Genomic DNA, 20689 nt, shown 5'->3' with positions numbered 1-20689 from the left:
TTACGGATTTACGACACTTTGGTCGGAAAGATCAATTTTGTTTTGAACTATAACTGTGGGGATTTCACCGCATTCGTTTTCAACCTGTTAAAAAAAACAAAGCATTAAAAGAGGCATTTGGAAAATATATCTTTTTGTTGCTTTCTTAATCACCACATACATACATACTTTTTTCTCTCTCTCTCTCTCTCTCTCTCTCTCTCTCTCTCTCTCTCTCTCTCTCTCTCTCTCTCTCTTTGTAGCGTCAGCTTCAGTATAAAAATCTTAGAGAAATATCTAATCCATTAGAGATTTGTTGTGTTTCGAAATTAACGGTCTGGGAAAATTCGTTTTATTACATTTCAAAAACTGAATATTTGTCCACAGAATAACAGCCTTTCTGATAGTGAGCTGTTAAGCGTTTTTGAATGCCTAGAACTATCTCGTGTCAGGACCACCGTGGAATACATACCGCGTTTTATCCCTAATTTATTATACGAATAAAGATTTAAATGCGTTCGTTGTTCTATCGAACATGTGTTCGCGCTCTGGAACAATGATTTCGACATATTAATGTTCTTGCTTTAGGAATAAGATACGATTACAATACAACATTGCTAACCGGAGCATTATCTAAATGACGACTAATGGAGTGCCATTATCTTTACTAGAGACAGCAACTTGGTTTTTCCATTATTGTTCGAGGAATAAATGCGGATTCATTGAACGCTTTTTAAACGACCATGTGACGTAAAAATTGGCAACACCTAGTTAGTAAATCTGAGAAAAGGACTTGATAATCACCTTCGATATCATATCCTACAAATCAGACAACTTAGAGGAGATATATGGAAAATCGGCTTGTTGAATATTTACGACACTCTACTGATGTGGTTAAGCATTGTTTTCTAGTTCTAGACAATGAAATTACCCTATGTTATAACACTATCCACCGCAAAAATAACTACCAAAACTAAATACTAAATCCGGACCGATTCTTCAATTCTGATAGTTTTTGGTACATGCAGTTTCTTAGTCAAGGCCCGAAATAATCTCTTCTTAGTCGACTTTCAACATTGTATGAAACTTAAACAGCCTCGCTGTCACTAGACAATGTATTCCATTATATCATTAGGGAAATTCCTTTCCGACCAACGTCGTCATTAATTTGTTTGTTATAACTCTAAGAATAATATATAAAACAGAACATTGTCTAAATGACATTCTTCTAACAACCCACGTTAACGTCAATGTTTCGTATGTTTGCGAACTTTGCGAACGATCCACTTTAGAAGAATACTCACTTTAAGTTTCCACGAATGAGCTGCCTCAAACGAATCCCTGTCCGTTGTCGAAAACGCTAGTACGCACGCTTGCGCGCCCCGATAATACGCTTTCGTAATGGCATCGAACTCCTCTTGGCCCGCGGTGTCCCATAACATCAAGCGTACTTCTTCGCCGTCGACTCTGAGGAGCAATAATTCTAAATTCATCCGATTTTTTTTTATTGCTACTTTTATCTATATATCAAGTATTCATTTCCAATTTCTTGAATCCTGGATAACCGTCAAGAGCGTATGACGATAAAATTTAATAGCATACTGCGTGACATACATGATATAAATGAAATAAGTGAGAGCCAGCTTTAGGGAACTTCTAAGTTTATCAATTCGTAATGCTTAGGAACTACTACTTCATATAAAACTTGTGTTCATTTAAACTCTGAAGTAATTTAAATCTACAGCGATACCAATATCCACACGAAGAATGCATTAAGTGTGTAAATAATTTAAAAAACATATTTCCAATAAATACAATATATTATTAATGAAAGTTGGTGGATGTTCGGTAACTACTTTAAGTGCACTTAGTTGAACACTACACCATAATTGCAGATTTTGTGCATAATATTATAACTGATATGGACGAAATTATTAATATTTCATATTTTTAGCCTATAAAATTAGGTTTCATGATGAGAGTGAGAAACTTAAAAAGCATTTAAAATCTAGCAAACTTATTTTTAATCAAAACCTAACATGGGATGTTTTCGGTAGGTACATATTGAAAAACACTGATAGTATTTTGACTTTTGTCAGTTCTAAAGGTTATGCATTCATCACGTAACTCAATGAAAGAAATGAAATGAGTGTAAAAAATGCAACACGTTTATAAACTTCACACAATTGTTTAATAAACGCTACCTACACAAACTCATTCAGAGCTACGGTACACAAATGGGATTCCAAAATAAGAGTAAGTTTTAGAAATCAAGGACAAAATTGTCTGAACGATCCCAATTGAATTAAATGGCGAATTAAAATGGTTAAGTAAAAGCGACTGATTGCTCATTCGTTTTTGATTCGCTTGTACTGATGTTAGGTTAACTGTATATCTTTACAATAATTGTTCCTTTAAAAACAATCAACAATTGTGAGATAAGCGAGATAAAGGTAAATGCTTTATTTTAAGTAAATAATCTATTTGTATCTACCGAAAATAACGTATTTTTAATATAAAATACAGATTTTTTCTTAAATATTAATATTAATATACATTTAACAAATCGGTTTCTTAAAATCAATTCTGGAGTTCGCAGTCTATTACTTATACCAAGTATTTCGTCTCTTCTTACAAAAACTGAAAATCTAAGACTAAAATATCATATATTATTTTAGAGTCAAGCCAATTCTAAAAACCAGATACAGACTTTTACTTTCTAGAATTGACAGTTGACTCAAGTTTTCATATGAAACCATTAAAATTTTGAATCAATAATGTCATTTTCTCTTTAATATTAATACATCCACTTTATTGAAAGCACGTGTGGCTTATTTCAAGAGACGTTATTCTAATATGCAGAAGTTGTTCTTTATTAATAAAGAATCTCTTTAATTAAGGGGTCGGATTTCTCAATGCGAAAGTACCGTGAGTTCTGTTAAAGGAATTTAGAGGGGTTAAAAAAGTAGACATTCACAACAAACATATTTTATTTCATACGTATTTATAAACATAAAACGAAAGATAAACATAAAATAAATAAATAAACTAAAAAATAAACATAAATATTCGTTGAGGAAGTTTTATAAAAAGTATAGTAAAGTTTCTTTGAATAATCAAAATATTTATTGGTTATATAGCGTACTTTTGTCACCCGGTGATTTTTAAAATAGGGAAACTTAAATGACTGTCTAGTCTTCAGCCGGTATCCTTTAAAATGTTCATCATATCCACTAATTTTCCAGACATCAGTAGTAGTAGTATCAGTAGAAACACGTTGCTTCATTCTGAAATCAATAGTGAGGTATGAAAAGTAATCTGTAAACCACCCTTATTTTATCTCACCCTGCATGATACATTTGGTTAAACATATTTTGTTCCGAAGGTAATATTATTAAAATTCTATTTTTATTTTAAATTTTAAGAGCTTTGTCTCTCACATGTCTTGAGAAAAACAATCGAAATTTGATAATGTTTGTTATTGCTGTCAAATATGATCAGCAACGAAAGACTTGGTACCAGATGCATTCCATTTTTTGGAATATGTGATATTAAATATTAAAAACTTGCTTGACCCGCCAACGATCGTTAAATATCTACTGAGGAGATAGCAACTGAAATCAGTTCAAGATTATATTGATCTTTCAGCCACTGAAAAAGTTGTTTTCAAAGTATATCCTTTACCCAATTGCTGGTATGAGTGCTTTCATTAACATTTTGTCGGCATATAACTTCGATATATGCTCAATTTCCATTTTGTTAGCTAGAAAGAGATAGTATTTTAGTCATTGTATGCCATATCTACAGTTTGAGCGGAAAATTTACGAGCCCAGATACGCATGCTATATTTGAAGGCATAATCAAAATGAGTAAACTAGACAGCATTCCTAATATAGCGTGTCGACACTTTTTTTCTAACTTCTTCATTACCGAAGTGTATTTATTTACCAATATAAATACCAAAGTGAAAGAGTTATGACCCTATTCTACTTTTCTCTAGTTCGCCATGAAATTTAACAAAAAAAAAAACAAGTAAAACAAATTAGTAAAAGGCTTTCTTTTAATAAATCGGAAAAGCGATGTTCAATTATTGTTTTTTCGATACAATCATGCTACAACTTGATACAAGAATGCTACAACTTGACCAATTAACCGAACTTCAATAATACCTGAAGAAGTTAGCAATAGTGTCGACTTGAATAGATAGGTATCAAGTGATTTTCGAGCTGTTGTAATAATAATATAAATTTACTTACGTGTTATGAAATACAAAAAAAAACTGTAAACGGTTTACTGTATACTATAGATATATTACTTACCGATAAAAATTTCGATTGTAGATCCCGAAATTCCTTAGCCACTCAGCAGTTTCTCCAGCTTTTTCAAAAATATTTGCATATTTCACCGTAACAACTTGCTTCACCGAAAAGTTTGAAAGACGCAAACGTCTTCTGCGAAATTAACCTAACGCGTATCCAGATGGTTTGCTGAACTACATAGCACTCATCATTTTTTTAAATTAGGGATGTGATATTCTTAATTTAAGTACTAATGTTGAATATAATTTAACAATTTTTTTTTGTATTTTTCGAGGCTCACTCTCAATTTCTGACAATGCGTAGGTGTAGGCGTTATGATTTTTTGGTTGCTATGAATAGGGAATTTTCCTATGAGAATTTGTGTTGCTGAGTATAGCTTTGTTTTTATAATATAACGAAATTTATCTCCACTTTAAAGAATTCGCTCTCCAAGGTGTAGATAACAGTAATTATGTTCTATGTTAAAAAGGATTTAAAATTTAGAAATTCAAGAACTTATAATATGAAACTAGAATTTTCTTTATTTGATATAAAGAAAGTAGCCAGCTAAAAAAATGTTAACTTATTGTAATATATTGATAAGTTGGTCCATTTGAGTTTGTGATAGACTCGAATTAAATATCCAATATCTTTTTTTGAGTTTCGCTGATCAGAATTGGATATGCCCAATTTAAAATTTAGTAAAAATATGAATGAGAAATTTTGTTTTGGATTGAATCTAAAACTTTTGATCTAAGTAAAAATTAAACAAATATGATTTGTGAATTGATGCGCCGCAGATGGCATTGATATTTTCTTAGAGTAGGTAATTATTTTCCGCGCATGCCTCTACATTTCATCCACTAATCTACACTTTGCGCCATTTTCTTTGAAAACAACTATTTTCACACACTTAACTCGTTTTTCTAGAATATTTAACGCACGAAAATAGTGCCGTAAAATTGCCGCATCCAAACTTATTGACAATCAGTCAGCAGCCTTTCAATTTTTTTTCCATTGTTGCTTCATAAGTTCCTGTATTAGCAGCATAGACAGGGCCACTATATCTTCGAATTGCTATATGGTATGACCAGCCGGGTTAATCAATCAGCGGGGAAAATAAAAAACTGTCACAAAAACCTGTCCTACCGTAACGAATATAAAATTAATTACGTCGAATTGAAATTTAATTGACCTAACCGTCAAATAAAAATTTCCTTTTTTGTCACTTTAATGAATAGCAAAGGTCCTCTGCATTACGTCATTTTAATTTAATATGTAATGATTACTTGACCATAATGAAATTTCTGAAAATAATCTATTGCTTATTTGGAAAACAAATAGGTACTACAAAATAAAGAAAATTTGCTGGTTAAACCTATTTTAAGTTTAATGAGAACGGTTGGACCATTTATTAAGCGTGCAGGATTACGAACTCGTTCTCATTCAAAAAGAAAAATTGCCAAAACTTGGCACGATCGTACCAGGAAATAATTCGCCATTTGACATCAGTATTTAAAGATCTTAATTTAGAATGCGCAAATTGTGACGTCGTGGGTTATTGCCTCTGTGCTTATTAGTTTTAGTTCGCAATCTCTCTTAGAAGACATACCTGGCCGCTTATAACCGGTGATGATTGTGACCACTTAAATGAATTACGCATTTATAATATTATTAATACTTTTGCTGTAAAAATAATTCACCTATAATATTTTAAGCGCATTAATTTATGTTTGTTAGGTAACTGGAAAATTAAGAATAAAGAAGAAATAACTGCCGTTTCCAAGAAACAACAGAATTTTCTGAATTTAACAACCGACAATGACGCACAAGATTTAGTTACGGTAATAGAAACCCAATGAAGACAGTAACTTTAACGTTATCAATATCGCCACCACAACTTTTTAACCGAATAAGAGATCAGATTAATTTACACTCTGGTGAGTTTTACGCTACTTATTATGAGGTATTATGTACGGAGAGATATTTCTTCGGCCAAGAAACAAGTAATTCTCTATAACATGCACTACTTTTTTCCCAACAATTGTAGAGCTTTTAAACCAAACCGCTTACTTGCAAATCACTAAGAATTATTAAGTATTTAATAATTGCATAAGTGAAAGGAACAAATTAATTTAATAAACTCAAAAAAAAACTCGGCCAAATTCTATTGAAACAATCGAAAAAGCAACATAATTTAGCATAAAACAGTAAATCTCAGTCCCAATAAAAAACTCCCCTATAGTTCTTGGAGTTTACCAAATTTTAGCGTTTTTTTTACACGCATAAACAGGCTTACTCTATTTGGCGTTCAAGGAAGTCGACGCCAATGGTTTTCTTGTAATCCTTGGTAAAGGTTCCTTTGCAATATCTTTGGATCATACTAGATTTGCCAACTCCACCATTGCCCACGATGACCACCTATGAAAATCACGAAAAAAAGCTAATTAAGTAAGTGAGTATACGTATTGTAATTCCTGTATATAGCTTTCCTACTTAAGTTTCCTGTTTGAAAATTTTATACAAATTTCTAAAAACAGGAAAGCAAAATAGCGATTTCAATTTTAAAACAATAATTTATAAAAAACGAAAAAAATTTTGTCGTTGGTTAGGTTCTTCATTATCATCCGAGGGGTGATTGAAAATTAATGTAAAATAATTAATTAAAACTTTGTATATTAAGAATTTTTTTTTGCTTAATTAGGATATAAATCTATAATACTTTTTATTAAATTTTGTTTCATTTTTGTTAGCCAGGAATAACGACTTTTCTAAAAATGCCAAACTCTCTTCACCTTAAGAGCCACTTCTAGTTCCTCTTCCCGCATGATTTTAAAAACGAGGGCCCGCGTAGCCCCCAAAAAGGGCACCCGAACTCATCGCCCGGCCACGGGCAGTGCCCATGTATTGACCATCAGGCGCCTGAAACAGATATATCATTAAATGAATAATTAATTAATTCAAAGTTTACAGTGTATTTAAATGCATGTATAATTGAAATGCAGGATTTCAACAAAACAGTGAAATATGTTCAATATGTCAATTGATATACGCAATATATGTAAATTTGCTGCATTAATTATGTGTTACTGGAAGTACCTCAAGCATTTCCATTTTCCGTTCTTTTCATAATGCAGAGTAACTCTGCAATCCTGTTATTCTTACCGCAATGCAGTGGAGAAGGAACATTTTATTTTTAACCGTCCTGAAAGCGACATTTTCTGACATAATATGAGTGCCTCGGCTCGTTTTGTGATTTAGAACGAAATTTTTAGTCTAAGTCGCCTTTCAATTGGTTAAATGAAAGTTTCAGCCACTTATTACTTAAACTTTATGAAGACTTTTTTATTGACAAATTTGTCAGACAATCATATGCAGTGCCGAATGCTACTTACCACGAAAAATATTGACTAAAGCAAATATTTTAAATTAACAATGTTCATGAAGACAAGATAAAGAAGAAGATAAAGCGAAGAAATCGAGAGTAATGAATTAAATGGATATCGATAAATTCTTAACAGAAGCAGCAGATGGGCACATTCTTATTACCAAAGTTTTGATTAGTTGTCAACGGGAAGAAAGTGCTAGTTGATGACAAAACAGACAAATAAACTATGCTTTTGTTCAACACTCATAAATAATGGAGAAAAATAATATACAAAGTATATATCCGACACTTTTTTATTCGTTACAACATTGGAAAATGTAATCAACGAACCCTGGCCGTCCATACAGTAAGTAAATCTAAAACTATTTTTATAATTGCGTAACCCCGAAGAATAGTCATAGGGAAACTGTTTTCGTCGCAATTCATTCATTCAAGGCTGCATTGAGGACTCTTTTCAGAATAAGTTAGATAGAACTGACAAAATTCAAAAGGCAGGCAGTTCAAACAGGTATTGTATCATCAAAAAAAAAACAAAATACATTCCTTACAAATAAATATTAATATTAATATTCAAGAATCATCTGTTATAGTTTTTCCTAAGTGCTAACTTCGAATCGGTATAAAACGCTAAAAAATATTGTCAATGAAGATTTCACAAAAAAAATTAATATCACACTTTATGTCTAAAAAAGTTTAATAGTGCTTCAAATACGTCTCTTTGATTATTCATTCCATAATATAGTCCCATAAATGAGCAAGTAAAATCTACAAAAACACCGAAACAAATTAACCAAAGTGCGTGTTACTTTTGTATTCTTTGTGCTATTAATATTGCCGCACGAGTAAAAGTGTCTGGCGTCTGGGTAATTCTTAACTGGTAATTATTTAATATTCTAAGCAATAAAATCACTGAATCGAATCTTTCTGGCGTGTATTCATTCCCGATGGTTTGCATCATAGCGGGTCAGCGGCCGCTAACTCACAAGGTCGAACGTCTTTTTGTGTTAAGAAGAGGAGTTATTAAAACTCCTTTCACTGATCTCTAGATACGAATTTTCCGTGTTTTATATTGGTTTTAGAATGCGAAAACAAAGCAACAAATCTTCGTGGCGCGGGCGATAACTTGCTGCCCAAAATAAAGCATTGACGCAACTTGAATTTAATCTGCACAGAATCGCAATGATAAAGGAAAAGCAACATACTTTAATTAGACCAATTACAGTAAACTCCGTTCATAACGTACATGGGATATAACGTACTTCCGGGTATTACGTGCGTATTTTACTGGTCCGGCCAAAATACTCTTGATTTTTTTTATCGGATATTACGTTACTTATATAATTTCTACTACGGTTATAAAGTACAATATTTTCACTATGGTTCTGGTTATGAAGTATGCTAAAACCGGATTATTGAGCGATGGTTCCCCGAAATAATCGGGGATTTTTCAGTAATCCTTTGCGAGGTTTTCTGTGAAACGTGGTGTCCGACCGACAGTTTCCACTTTATTTTTTGAGTTCTCTTGTCTCGGATGACTGATTCCCTAATTGGTGACAGGTAGTGGAAGCCGCTACGTCGATGATACTTTTGTTATTTGGCCTCATGGTCAAGAAACCCTAGTAGATTTTCTTAGACATTTAAACTCGATACACCCTAACATACGTTTTACCATTGAGTTGGAAGCTAATAATAACCTTCTATTCTTAGATATTCCTATCAATAGAACATCAGACCTAACATTGGGTCATTGTGTTTACAGAAAACTTACGCATACAGACCGATACGACCTTAATGCATGGTCACATCACCATCCGGCCCAAAAATTATCGGTTATCAACTCTCTTATTTACAGAGCCGTAAAACTATCTCAGCCCAAGTCGCTGAAAACAGAATTAAAACACCTTGCCTCTGCTCTTCTCTCTAATAAATTCCACATTAAAGATATTAAGCGTTCCATCAAAAAATACACTTCACCACAACTTTCCGATAGCAATGAGGCCGAAAGCAATCCTAAACTTGCCACTGTCGTCCTTCCTTACATTCAAAACATCACTGACCACATATCAAAAGTTCTAAAGAAGTATAACGTCAAAACCAGATTTACCACTGGTCCAAAAATCTCTCATCTTCGGTCTGTCAAAGACAAAATCCCATTTTAGATGCCAGAAGTTTACAGCATTCCATGCATATGCGACAATACATTGGAGAGACCGGACGAAAAATATCAATTAGGCTCAAAGAACACGAAAGAGATTTACAACTAGGACAAATAAACTCATCAGCTGTTATTCAATAAAACTAAAATTCCTGCATGTAATCCGTTCTACTACCAGCGAAAAATCCAACAGTCTATAGAAATCTATAAACCACCTAACAATCTTAACCGCGACTCAGGTCTCTACTTGTCACCAATATGGGAATCAGCCATCCGGGACGGTGTGTATGCCCTTCATTAGCACCCCCTCAAACAATAAATAAGCAGGTATGGTATGTTCATAGATATAAGAAAGTGACCAATTGCTTTTGAATGGGATTATCCAAGGGTGGTCATTAACATACAATGCAACAAGATTATTACCTAAAGCTTCGGAATTTAAATTCAGGTAAAATTGTGACGCTGATCTTATAGAAATAGAAATAATGTTATACCAACCTGTGTTTTATATTCTTTGGTTTGGTATACTATTTAGTTTAAGTTAATTAGTGATCATTTCGTCTGTAATACAGCGTGTGTTGAATCGTGTGCGAATTATGCAAAATATATGCGAGTCTAGTGTATCTCAGGGATGCTCCCGTACAAATGTATAAAACACTATTCTATTGAGACTAAGGACGTTATAAACAATGTTTATTTGAACGTGGTGCCAGCAAGCAAGCATCTTTAGAAGAAACGGCCACATTGACGAAAATTCCAACATCAACTGTATGGAAAATTGTGAATAATCCCATTTCAGCGTACAATTTACCAGTTATACGAGGAACAAAGCGTGCCTACATTAGATATCTTAATTAGGAGACTCGAAAAAGATGAAACCGGTGTTAAATGTGGCAGAACTACCTTATGGGAGTGTATTTTAAAAAAATTGACAAATGGCAAGTTTTAATGGAATCTTTTATAATTTAGAAATGGCGACTGGAAAAGGGTTGGGTTGACTCAAGTGATAAGTGTAAAACAAACGCGCCATCAAAAAGAGGTAAAAGAATAACTATTTTGCATGCTGGCTCTAAAGATGGTTGGATTCCAAATGCACTTTCTCTGTTTGCGAAAAATATTAAAGATTCTTCTCTGGATTACACCACCGCTGATTTATTTGAAAGTTGGTTTAAAAACAAACTAGTTCCAAACTTTCCTCCTAATCGCGTCATTGTAATGGACAATGCAAGTTATGACAGTAGACAGTTGACTAAAACCCCTTCCTCATGTGACACAAAAGCAACAATCCAAAACTACATGTATAATAACGACATTTATTTTCACGAAGATTATACCAAAAAGCAACTAATTGAGGTTCTACAAAGATTGAACCTACAAAAGGAATACGTCTGTGATAATTATGCAAAAAATCTAGGGCATACAGTTTTAAGGCTTCCACCTTACCACTGTATATTAAATCCCATTGAACATGTTTGGCATCAACTGAAATCTCGTAACAACGTTTTTCCCCGTGTTAACTCCTATGTCCTCAAACTTATAGAAACCGAACTTTTTAATATCCCTCCACAAAGTTGGGCAAATTCTGTTAAACATATAGAAAAAGCAGAACCATCGTGTATCCACATTGCGAATAATATAGAACACATAATAATGTATAAATAAATGTATAAATGTGAATAATTTTAAGTAATTTAAGTAGGTAATAAAAATAATCTGTAATTTTATTTGAGATTTAAACATAAATACATAAATAAATAAATAAATATTGTTTAGTATCTTTCCTAACAAAACCCCAAAGAATTAAATTCTAAGCAAAGTACGGACCCTTTCGGCCATATTTCATTCTTACAGCTTGCCCGGGTCTTTCCTTATTTCGTATCAATTAGTCACTTTCTTATATCTATGAACAGACTTTACAGAGTAAAATACGAGCCAGTTTCAGTCACGCTCTGAAGAAGCCGACAGGATGATTGGCTGGCGACTCAGCAAAAATCGACCTATATTAGTGTTTATTAGTTTTCTATTTTTATATAAAATGGAAATATGTATGTACTTACATTTTTTTTTGTGTTTTTTTTATAGCGTACTTCCGCTTATAGTACTCATATTCTGGTCCCTAGAGGGTACTTTATAACCGGAGTTCACTGTATATCAATTTTCAATCAATTTTATATTTTTTTTACCGCTTCCTAAAAATTACAAACGTTCTAATAATTATTTGTGTTTCATAGATTTCGCCGATACCTAAATGATCAGAAGTCGCCTTCAAAAGCGGGGAGTACTCCAGGTATTTCCATGGATTTTTGAAATAACGGTCTATCAAATAGAAATAATACGAACTGAGTACCTTAGTAGATAAGAAAAAGTGTTTCAACCTAAATGTTTTTGGTAATCCGCCGTTGCTCAGTATACAATCAATATAATAAATTGGTATAATTTGTATGCTCACTTTAATCAACTCCAGAATGGAATATGTGGGCCATGCGGTCATTTGAAATCTAGTTTTGAATAGGTTGTAATTTAGCTATAGCTTTTTGACGGCAGCGTTTCTCATTAGATGTTCAGATCTCGTTAAATATTCTGAGAAAACGAGTCCAGTTATATGGAGATCGCTGTTTAGACAGAAATATCATTACCGCCTGAGGCGCATCAATTTTTACCGTCTTTAGGCCATATTATCTAAGAGCTATTTTGTAACCCAGAATTAAAAGTTTTGTCTTTAAAATATCACAATACAATAAAAAAATAATGATCTAATCTGAGTTATATGTAGATATAAGTTGTTATATCAGAAGTAATTGACCGACTTGACTTCGGGTTTTATAAATCAATTTAGTGGTAACTGTAGAACAATGGACTAGGTGCGGATAAAACTAATTGCGTTCCCGTTTCTATTGTTTTAATGCACAAACAGTAAAGTTTATGTTACCCGCTGTGTAAACAGAAAATCCGTGGCACTACTTGCTCAATTTAAATAAATATACAAGGCATAACGCATGAAAGCAGGCTGTTGCATCGCATGGAAACAAAGTTGCTGAAGTTCAGAATCTTCTTAAGTACATCCAAGGAGCGACATGCTTATTTATCTACCATATATTGGATAAAAAAATAGCACTTAAATCTTAGATTGCTTAAAATTAGTTCCTAAAAATTTCAATTCATCAAATATGTAAAAAAACATATTTTTTCTTTTTTGCTTTTGTTCTACAAAGGTCACATTATCAAAATATTAAATATTTATATTATATTTTCAAAAATAATGGTTCGATATTTTCAGAATAAGTTTCGCAAGCGACGAACAAACGAAGTTCTAATAAAATCACGAAACTGGCTCGAATCATCAGAGTATATTCCTTTGTTCATAGACGTAAAAACTAAACCCAGTTTTGATAGTATGAAATTACACGACAAGGAATGCAACTCTGAAAATAACTGCCACGGTAAGGTTAGAACTATGTTTCTTGATGCGATAAAGTGCCTGGGAGTATCAACAGATAGCTCAATAAACTTAGGAAAGGCATTCTCATTTGGGGAAGTAGTTATGAGAATACAAGTAACCCTCTTGAGTTGTTACATAAAAGAGCAATAACATTTTTCATGCGGAAACCTTTTAGATATCCTACAGATCATCTTTATCGTTAAGTATCATTTTTTCTATAAATAGGTTTTATTTCTACCAAATTCTACCCATCTGTACAAAAACCGTAACTTAATAGGTGGTGACGTAAACATGACAACACAACGGACACAGGCAATTTGATTCGCCACTTTAGTCACCATCATTATTTTATGTGTCATTTACTTAGGATAAGTTAATTTTTAATGTTGTAGGTATAGTCTGTTCATAGATATAAGAAAGTGACCAATTGCTTTTGAATGGGATTATCAAAGGGTGGTCATTAGCATACAATGCAACAAGATTATTACCTAAAGTTTCGGAATTTAAATTCACGTAAAATTGTGGTCTGTAATAGAAAATAATTTTATACCTACCTGTGTTTAATTTTCTTTGGTGTGGTATACTACTTAGTTTAAATTTGTTAGTAATCATTCTTATTTCGTGTGTAATACAGTGTGTGTTGAATCGTGTGCGAATTATGCAAAATATGTGCGAGTCTAGTATATCTCAGGAGATGCTCCCGCCCAAATGTAGAAAACACTATTCTATTGAGACTAAGGAAGTTATAAACAATGTTTATTTGACTCTTATTGAACGTGGTGCCAGCAAGCAAGGATCTTTAGAAGAAACGGCCACATTGACGAAAATTCCAACATCAACTGTATGGAAAATTGTGAATAATCAGTAAGGAAAAAAAGAAGCGATGCTGACATTTTCTCGAGTGTAGATGAAACTGATCAAGATATAATACGGCGTAAAATTTACCAGTTATACGAGGAACAAAGCGTGCCTACATTAGATATTTTAATTAGGAGGCTTGTAAAAGATGAAACCGGTGTTAAATGTGGCAGAGCTACCTTATGGAAGTGTATTCAACACATGGGTTTTAGATTTAAAAAAATTGATAAAAGGCAAGTTTTAATGGAATTTAAGTAAGTAATAAAAATAATTTGTAATTTTATTTTAGATTTAAACATAAATACATACATAAATAAATAAATATTGTTTAGTATCTTTGCTAACAAAACGCCAAATAATTAAATTCTAAGCAAAGTACGGACCTTTTTGACCATATTTCCTTCTTACATCTTGCCCGGGTCTTTCCTTAATTCGTATCAGTTAGTCACTTTCTTATATCTATAAACAGACTTAAAAAACATTGTATTTAAGGAAACAGTGTAAATCGTTGTATGTTCAAAATTAATCTATCTATCTATCAATATTAAAGTTTCCCTTGCTACTACTACTACTCAGCTAAGCTGATAACACAGGCACTTTTGGAGCTAACATGAAAAAATTTTGATAGTTCAAAGCCTGTTTTCAACCAATAAAATTTAAACAATAAAATTCAATCAAATAAAATTCAACCTATTAAATTTTCAGAAAAAATACAAGTTTAAATACTATAAATGCCATTGCGGTGGGCTCATTAATTTTACGGTATTTAAGACTCCTACATTATCTAATAGCTAAATGTTTGTTAGTGCCACAGTTATAATATTAAGTCATGAATTTGACTGAATGCATTTGGCTGGAATTTCAAAGCAGTCTCTGCAATGTACAACTTTTTCTTTTGCTGTTTTAGAAATAAAATGGAAAAAATTACATGATTCTGAAATTCCTAAAAAACATAAGTTTTGGCCAATTTACGATTTGATTAGTGAGAAACAGTGTAGTGTAGCGGTAGTGCTTAGTCATTAAATTGGTGAGTGACAAGTGCGAGTAATCGGAACCTGGTCTACTTCAATACTTTACGCTTAACATATTAAGTTAGAATATAAAAATCGCGAGATACGCGAGAAAACGGACTTTGGGTCAGTTAACTGATAAACTGTCAACGGCATCTCGATGCAAATGCAAATTCCTGACAAACTTGCTTTACATAAATTTTTCAGTTAAACGATACCCGGGTATGATTTTGTCATCTCTTCCTGCTCTAAATTTCTATTTATGCATACTAAGTGTAAATTAGATTCATTAATAATTTTGCAAATATAACAAGTGACAGACGAAAGTGAAATGTGTCGATTATGTATCTCTAAAAATTAACCGATCACTTCCTATGTAATTTAGAGAAGACACGACTTTCTCGATTTAATTTCCTAATCAACAAGTTTTTCTATAACATACTCATGTGTTGTAACAACATAGGTTTGTGATGCTTAAGTCTTATAAATCACAGTTGTATTATTTCTCGTTTTTATCACATAGGGCTTTCGATTATATCGTTCTGTAGGACAGTATAGACAGTAGTAATTTTCTATAGTCTGATTGGTTTTTGAAGTATTTAATATTTCTTGTCAAAATGTAGTCCAGAGAATACCTGTTAGATTGTTCTACACAGCAACATATAATCCGCTAGAGCCAGATTCTTGGTACCTTATTTCTAATTATTTATAAGGATGTTTCAAACAATTAAATTGGAAAACTAACAAAACTTTTTTTTCAGATTAGAAACGGTCATTTTTATAATTCTATCTTACTTAGCCTTGAATGCATTACTTATCTAACCACCCTTAAAGTTGACGTCCGATGATTACAGGTTTGTTTTAAATTTATGAGCGTTGTAATATGGGGTAAATGGCAAAGTCGGTATTTTTGTTTGCTGATTCGCCATGGTTAACGTCGATTAAAGAAGCGTCAGCTTTATTTGCAAGGGAAAAATATTTAAATGATAATATTTACAAAAATAAATTATTCCAAATATAAAAATTTATACAATGTTTACTAAACTTTTTATGCTAAATAAATAAGTAGCCAGCTTTTAATGATGAAAATTGCACACGCAATCGGGTAATTGGATCCTCTCTCTAGGAATGAATTACAAAAGAGTACTTTTAACAATTATATACAAGTTATTCTACGATTTGCAGACTTTCTTTTTATGCCGCGTGATTTATTAGTGTATTAAAATAAAATAAAAAAATAAGAAATTAAAAAAAAGATGCTCCTTTGGTATTATGATATGAAAATTTATTTTTCCATTTTACCGGCCTTATTTTACGCCATACAATAAAGAATGCACCATTTTAATAATCTAACGTATTTTTTTTTCAGAGAAGTACATTTTTTATGCAATGGCAATTACACCCTTATGCGGAATAGATAGAAGCCTCATAAATATTCCCAGCAAGTTCTCGGGGAAAATTACATGAAGCGAAGATTTTAAAAGATATAGATAATAATATATAATAGCAAATACTCTTACTAGCATGTTCCACTTGAAATTTGCATTTGCTAATGGGTTCAGGTAGATTTAACAACGCTGAATTAGGCAAAATATTTATATAGTAGATTATTATATAAGGAAAAGTTATCCGTTTTAGTTCTCGAGAACTTTTAATAACGAGATACTCAACGTGAAACACTCTATACAAATTCCAAGCATTCTCTTACAGCTACGCATAGCTACCTTAGCTGAACAACTCATCTTAGAAAACAAATAAGGTCCCATATATTTCTTTTTTGGGAATAACCATAGTCCGTACACTCGATTTATCTGACAACATTATCGGACAATATTGCCCATAATTGCTAGGACGTCGATAATAATTGCAGAGAATACCGCGGAAAAGCGATTAACATAAACATCTATCAAGGAATCCAAGGAATTTTAGTTCTTTTTATAAATCGGTGTCAAGTTGGTAGCGAACACTCGTTTTACTGGATCCATGTCACTTTACGCTTGTTTTGTCGAGAACAGTTTGTCCGTTCCGCACAGGAAGATTGTAGTACTAATTAATAAGAGATCCTTTCCTTCAAGAAATTATAAGTCCCTTATCTATCTAGATAGATAATGCATTTATAAAAAAAAGCAGAAAGTGACAATTAACATCTAACAAATTTGACTAAGGGCATGTGCAGTTTACTAATAAAAGTTAGTTTATCGATACGAAAATTGTAGATGACCGACTCATACAGCGTGTCCTAATATAAGTGAAACGACGCTTGTAAAATAAAGAAAAACTTTTCGTTACAGAAGAATTTATAACATAATTAAGCAAGATTTGCAAATTTTTGAATATTCGATTTCCCTTTTAGATAGGATAAAAGTTATTTGAAAAAGTTACTGCTTTGTATTTAATCAAATCAACCATTTTTTTTCTTACTCTTTTGAGAACGTGATCGGAACTGAGTCGGATCGCAACTGCTGTAAGACGCAAGTTGGGATCATGTTAAAAATATAAACTATTGCTATTGCCAGAAATCTGTTAAAAATTTAGGTAATTGAGTGAAAATTCAAATTATTTTTCAGCTTCGTATACATGACAGTTTTCTGACACAAAATACGTATTTTTAATTGCTTAATTTTGGATCCGATAAACAGCACATTGACGCTCTTTTAAATATTTTGCCAGTCTTTCTGTAAGGCCAAATTTTCTAAAAAGCAAACTTTATTTTATAGTATAATTATGATGAATGACCGTCATTGACCTAGACGTAGGAAATAAATAATTTTTTTTATAGCAACGTGAAAAGCGAACCTAAAATAAATACGAAATAAATTTAATGTTAGTCAATATAAATAATTTTGTTAGTTTTTCTCGGTTTGATTTTCAGTTTCATTTTATTGATTTTCAGGGAAAGAAAAATATTCCAAGGTTGTCGTCAAATTTCAAACCCAAAATTATTTATAAAAACGTAATAAAACTGACTTTGATGGGTTTAAGCACCGAAGGGCAAGGCGATAGAAATTGCGAAAAATTTAATTTGACCATAAGTTAGATTACTTCAAATTGGCGTAAAAAAGCATTTTGCTCACTTCGTTCTGCTGGGTCATGATAGAAACCGAATATTAATTATAGTATTTAAAAAAAAATTTTGAAGAGTTACATATAACATTTTCAACATATTAATGATATTTTTTACATATTAGTCTTATGACTAGGATATAATGCATTATATGTAGATTGTAACGGATTTTTGGTCGCATCCTAATGGATTTTAATTGAATTGCTTGTTTAATAGACACAAATTTTATAACAAAAAGCAAGCATTCCAACCGAGATTTTCTAAAGTTCTGGGCGTTTATGATCCCTAAAATTTTCGAATTTCATCGCATTAAAAAGGTAATTTATTGAACATTTTGTAACACCGGATATACTTAGTGTATACTGAAGGTACAAGATTTATATTTTAATATATGCTTAATCAGTAATGCAACATTCTAATATAACCAACAGCACATACATTACGCCATCGTACGTTAGATATTCAATGTCCATAAATCAAACAAACCATACAAAAAAAACTGTCTAGACTGTAATAAATCGTAATGATAGCGAGGCAATGGATAGTATGGCAATTAATTTTGAATATACCCATTGGCATGTTCAAACATATATAGATACTTTCTGATTATGGAAATTTTAACTTTAATTGCATATGGCTCAAAAAATAACGAGAAAGCTTCAACGCGATAAATGTTTTCATTTTGTATGGGCTTGATTAAAGAACGTAATTAAGAATGGTTTCTCTTTCTATACGTGAAATAATAGTTGCTGAAAGAATTGATCGATTTTAATCATTACAGATGTACTCAAGACGGAAGTTATATTGCTTGTAACGTGAAGCATTTCATTTGTTGCTTTTAAATTGGTTTTGATGCCACTCTGACACAGTACTTTCTATTATCAAGATGAAAATGTTCAGAGAGAGAAGTAGACTCCTAATATTAATTTAAAAAAAAAGTATAGTCTTGCCTCCTGGGCTGTCGTGTTTCTATTGTAAAAATTGTTAATTAGATCACAGAAAATAGCATTTTTCACATAAAGTAAAAACAAGTAATCCCAATTCGCATAGGTAAAAGGCCTCTAGACATCTAACACACATCAAATAAGACATCAAACTTCGATTGCAATTTTGGACAGTATTTTTTTCAAAATATAATGAGATTCCATTTTCATACTTTTTGGTGTTTAAAAAAATGACGCAAATTACAAATTAGTGTGTGAAAATTAGGTTCATGTGACAAATGATTTTTAAGTTTAATACGAAATCACCTTTCAAAATACGTATTTGACATTCTGTATATCCATATATAATAATAATAATAATCAATTTATTGTAAACACCAATAACACATTTCAAAAGACGATACTTTCTCACTTAACCTACAATTGCTCTATATTAATTAGATAACAGTTAAGCCCGTACAATATACAAACGATAAATCAAAGCAATATAAAAGGAGAGAAAAAAAAAGAAACGAAAGGAAAGAAAAGAAATCTATTATTATTTATATCAGTTTATTACAGAAAAAAAGTGTATAACAAAAGAAGATAAGAAAAAGAAGATAGCGTAGTATGCTGTGTGCACTCAAGGCAATTCATATTCAGTGATTTCAGCCATTTACGAGCAGCCTTTGTATATTAATTACGGCACAATCTAAGCATAAAGTATATTTTTTTCTGAACATCTTATGACTTATTCCTTACACAATTTAATTAACTTAAACCCGTCCAGTCCATTCCATAAGGAATTAACAAATAAAGCACTCCTTAATTTAAAGTGTTTCAAATCAAATGATCCGAACGCGTAGAAGGCGCACCTAATCTCATTTCTCCAGCTCGCTTAGCATATGGTGTTTCATAAAAAATAACCGAAATTAATAGTAAGTGTACATTGTAAGTTGGCGTTAAGAGGCAACACGATGATGTATGACATCATTTTGGAGCAAAGTAATGGTAATGGTACGAAGTTTCTCGACTGACATATACGCGCGACGAAGAACTACAAATTTAATACTAATGTGCAGATAAATGTCTCGTGCAGAATATTAAAATGAGAAAACAAAATTATGTGGTGAATTATTTTATTCTTCTATTAAAAATTTATTAAAAATTGAAAATTTTCTTAAAGTTTCGTTTTTTTTTGTTATTGCGCAATTTTGCCAGTTTTTAATGAATTACAACCTATAACCTAAGATAACTGATAGACCAGATGCAGTTGCTATGTTGAACTTCTTCAACTTGAACTTTTTTGATTTCATTTCAATTTTGTTGTTTCTGATAACAGTTTAAAAAATTGCTGTCTGAGATGATAAACTGATTTGTTTGTTTCAAAACTGCGTCTCTAATGATATTTGAATTTTAAACTGTGTGAAAAATGAAAAAATAATTTATGCTTTATACAATGTACTTCAAAAATACTGTGTTGTACATTCTTTTAATATGTCTGGGTTTCTGTTCCTATTTTATTATTTTCATTATATTATTTATTACGATTCATGACATTTATAATATAGTATG

The 20689-nt window shown here is 31.9% G+C and overlaps 2 protein-coding genes across 2 annotated transcripts in view; both read right to left on the bottom strand.

Annotated features, from left to right (window-relative positions):
* On the bottom strand, positions 1–7105 carry LOC132699989 (ras-related protein Rab-23). The gene is made up of 4 exons (XM_060667051.1): positions 7073–7105; positions 6577–6698; positions 1284–1446; positions 1–84 (listed from the first exon to the last, which is right to left on the bottom strand). Exons 1-4 carry the CDS (start codon positions 7103–7105, stop codon positions 1–3), a joined length of 402 nt encoding a protein of 133 aa, XP_060523034.1.
* LOC132699912 (uncharacterized) overlaps positions 6577–20689 on the bottom strand; it is a 38380-nt gene continuing 24267 nt past the window's right edge. Inside the window, exons 5-6 of the mRNA XM_060666932.1 lie at positions 7073–7199; positions 6577–6698 (exon numbers count right to left, since the gene is read on the bottom strand). Coding sequence (XP_060522915.1) covers positions 7110–7199 — 90 coding nt within the window. The 3' untranslated portion in view covers positions 6577–6698; positions 7073–7109. The remainder of the gene's footprint in view (positions 6699–7072; positions 7200–20689) is intronic.

The sequence above is a fragment of the Cylas formicarius genome, unplaced genomic scaffold, assembly GCF_029955315.1.
Source record: "Cylas formicarius isolate icCylForm1 unplaced genomic scaffold, icCylForm1.1 PGA_scaffold_10__41_contigs__length_53128322, whole genome shotgun sequence".
Taxonomy (NCBI): Eukaryota; Metazoa; Arthropoda; class Insecta; order Coleoptera; family Brentidae; genus Cylas; species Cylas formicarius.
The sequence above is the reverse complement of the archived record's forward strand: the minus strand, read 5'-3'. Positions and strand labels throughout refer to the sequence as shown.